General features: G+C 35.6%; 1 protein-coding gene across 1 annotated transcript; it reads left to right on the top strand.

The window, feature by feature from the left end:
- The first annotated feature begins 835 nt into the window (after nt 1-835).
- Nucleotides 836-1,840, top strand: LOC147418717 (uncharacterized). The gene is made up of 2 exons (XM_086506323.1): nt 836-1,289; nt 1,373-1,840. Exons 1-2 carry the CDS (start codon nt 882-884, stop codon nt 1,838-1,840), a joined length of 876 nt encoding a protein of 291 aa, XP_086362449.1. The 5' UTR covers nt 836-881.
- Nucleotides 1,841-2,772: the final 932 nt, after the last annotated feature.

Here is a 2,772-nt window from a genome sequence, read left to right as displayed (position 1 = left end):
TGTGTGTGTGTGTGAGAGAGAGAGAGAGAGAGAGAGAGAGAGAGAGAGAGAGAGAATCTTTGCCCAAAGGTTATGGCTGATTTGAAAAGAAAATATGACTCTCAAACTGATGGTATCTCATCTATTTATGACGATTTGGCAACATCTACTCAGAATACAGATGACATAGGTATATTATACATCGATAATTCAAGAGAGGTTTTTTATAATTGCATTATGACCTCGCTCTTCTAATATAGACATTTGTTATTACAGATAAAAACAATCCCGAGATTCTATTGCAGGAATTTCTATATGATTGTGGAGCCATGGAATCATATGATTCATTTTATACAATGTTTAATACTCCTTTTGAACTTGAAGAAACTTTGATTTTTCACAAAGAAGCTTTACAGGAGTACCACAAAGAGTTTGATCAATTGGTGGATTCAAGAATGGTACTATACCTTGATGAAGAATATATTCACGCTATAGATTTGGTTCAAAAGAATCCATCACAATCCTCTAGGCTTAACAAAAAGTATTCCGCCTTATCAGAAAATGTCAAACTAAATCTTCCAAAGTGTCCAAAGTGCAAACACAAATGTAGACTATTAAAGAAAAGTGTGGGGTTTATTGTGTTTTTGTTCTTAAGAGATAGTGATGATGAAGAAGCAGAAAGGGATGACAGTAACTCTAAATCAAGTGAAGTGATCAAAGATGAATAAGACAATGAAGAAGTTCTTGATGTAGAAAAAGAGTGGCAAGAAGTTAAGAGTCTTCAACTTTCTAGGATTCGAGAAGACAGTATTGCATTAGAGAAGTCTTTGTACCCTACTTTTAAAGGAACATTGCCCTTGCCTATTCTACCATGCTTTCCTCTTGGCCATGGAGAATATATAATGCTTTCAGATATCCAAAGGTCATTTGGTTTACGAGAGGATGAATTGTATGCTATTTTGGCACAACACTTGAACTATAATGTTGGAACCGATGAAGAGCCAGTTAAATACAAAGATTTTGTAGAAAAAGATCCTCTTTTAGGCAAGTTGGATGTTTGCTTTGAACCTCATAAAGCATTGGAGATTTGTTTCAATGAAGCTCTTCAGTATAAAGAGCCTACCGAAGAAGAGTTTCTCAAGGCACAAGAGAATATAACAGATCCTCATCTTTCAAAAGCGGATAGTGAAAATGAAGATGAACAAGATAAAGATGTACCAATCATTCAGGAGCCAGATCTCAAAATACGAAATGTTGGTTTGATAAATCTTTGGAAGGAAAATCAACTTGTGTCAGATGAGAACATTACGGTAAGCACTTTATTTGTATAAGCTAAAGTTTTTTTTTTTGCTTTCAATGTTTCTAATGATTAATAGATTTTATATGTTTGTAGATTCAACCACCAAAAGATGAGTTCTTAAGAGGGTCATCTAGAGTCGTTGATCTTACCAAAGATGCGGCTCTGAAGCACTACATTAAGTACCTTGCTTGTCCTGATTTAGTTATTTTTCACATGAAGTACTCCTCTGATGGTTATATACCTCTGTTTGTATACAAGACATTGTCAAAGTATCTTGGTGGCTATGTTCTTCATCCAAATGCTACCAAAGTAAGCCTTTTGGAGAAAGAGTGTGCTATCAATGTTTTTGGATATGGTCATGCAATGCAAGGATCACTTGCAGGAAGTTATTTAGCATATACTGGATATGCTCTTGCAAATAGAATTAAACATTATAGAGAGCTTTCTCCTTCCGGGAAACGATTTCTACTTCGACACGATGATTTGAAGCAGGTTGAATACAAAGAGGGCACTTCAAGTTTAGATCAAGAAGATGTTGAAGACATTGAAGATATCATTTGAAACTAGATTTGTATTAAGTATACACTTTTATAGAATGTTTTCTGGATCTTGAGGTAGAACCCAAACTTTTTTATCCCTCACTCTCTTCGATCTCCACTGATGTAAAGTTGCTTCTACAGTAGAATCCCTCTAGCTCTATCGTCTTTGAATTTGCTTGGATATCATAGCAAGAATCTTCTATAGAACCAAAAAAATACTTCTTTTAAGTTGTTCGCTCTGTTTTTTCCTCCGCCATGTTGAGTGTGTCGAAAGTATGCTCCACGAGCTTGATAATGGGATTTTTCCATTCCTTGAGTGGACCATATTGCAGGACATCCATATTGCTTTGTGAACCAGGGCATATGATCGTGTAAAATATGCTACATGTCATAAAAATTATATTTATACAAATCAAATAGGTTGTAAGAAGAAAAGTATGAATTACCATGTAGTGGGTAATGCTTTCATTACTCCATGCATCTTGCATACTTTTACCAAAATCTTGAAGGGCTAGCTTTAATTTCATGTTGTCATTGTCTATCCATTCTTTCTTGTCGAGTAAGCAGAAATCTCATCTAGAGCCATCCACACTTTTGCTTTGCGATTCCTAGCCTTTCCATTATCAGCATGGTCTTTAATAGCATTATGAAGCTTCTTCCATTGCTCATACTTTACCATTGAGCAATTATGACTCTTGTTGATTTTGCCCAATTCACCATGAAATGGCAAAAACCTACGAGCTTTCACACCTCCAAGTGAAGGTTTTACTGGAACTTCATGTGATGATGTTGAACGCTTTTGACAAGCAATTATCTTTACTTTACCTCCGTGGAGCCCCATCTCTGATAGTATTTGCTCTATCTTTTCAATTGCTTTTCTTGACTCAGTCTTTGGCTTCAACTTCCATGCATATTCAATGTATAAATATACAAGCTTCGCAACAATCCTGCACA

Source organism: Adiantum capillus-veneris, chromosome 29 (genome assembly GCF_014529385.1).
Source record: "Adiantum capillus-veneris isolate H3 chromosome 29, ASM1452938v2, whole genome shotgun sequence".
NCBI classification, from domain to species: Eukaryota; Viridiplantae; Streptophyta; class Polypodiopsida; order Polypodiales; family Pteridaceae; genus Adiantum; species Adiantum capillus-veneris.
The sequence above is the reverse complement of the archived record's forward strand: the minus strand, read 5'-3'. Positions and strand labels throughout refer to the sequence as shown.

Coding starts and splice junctions, on each gene's coding strand:
- LOC147418717 (XM_086506323.1), top strand. CDS start 882: ATGCTTTCAGATATCCAAAGGTCATTTGGTTTACGAGAGGATGAATTG. Junction 1,290..1,372: donor TGTCAGATGAGAACATTACG/GTAAGCACTTTA, acceptor ATATGTTTGTAG/ATTCAACCACCAAAAGATGA.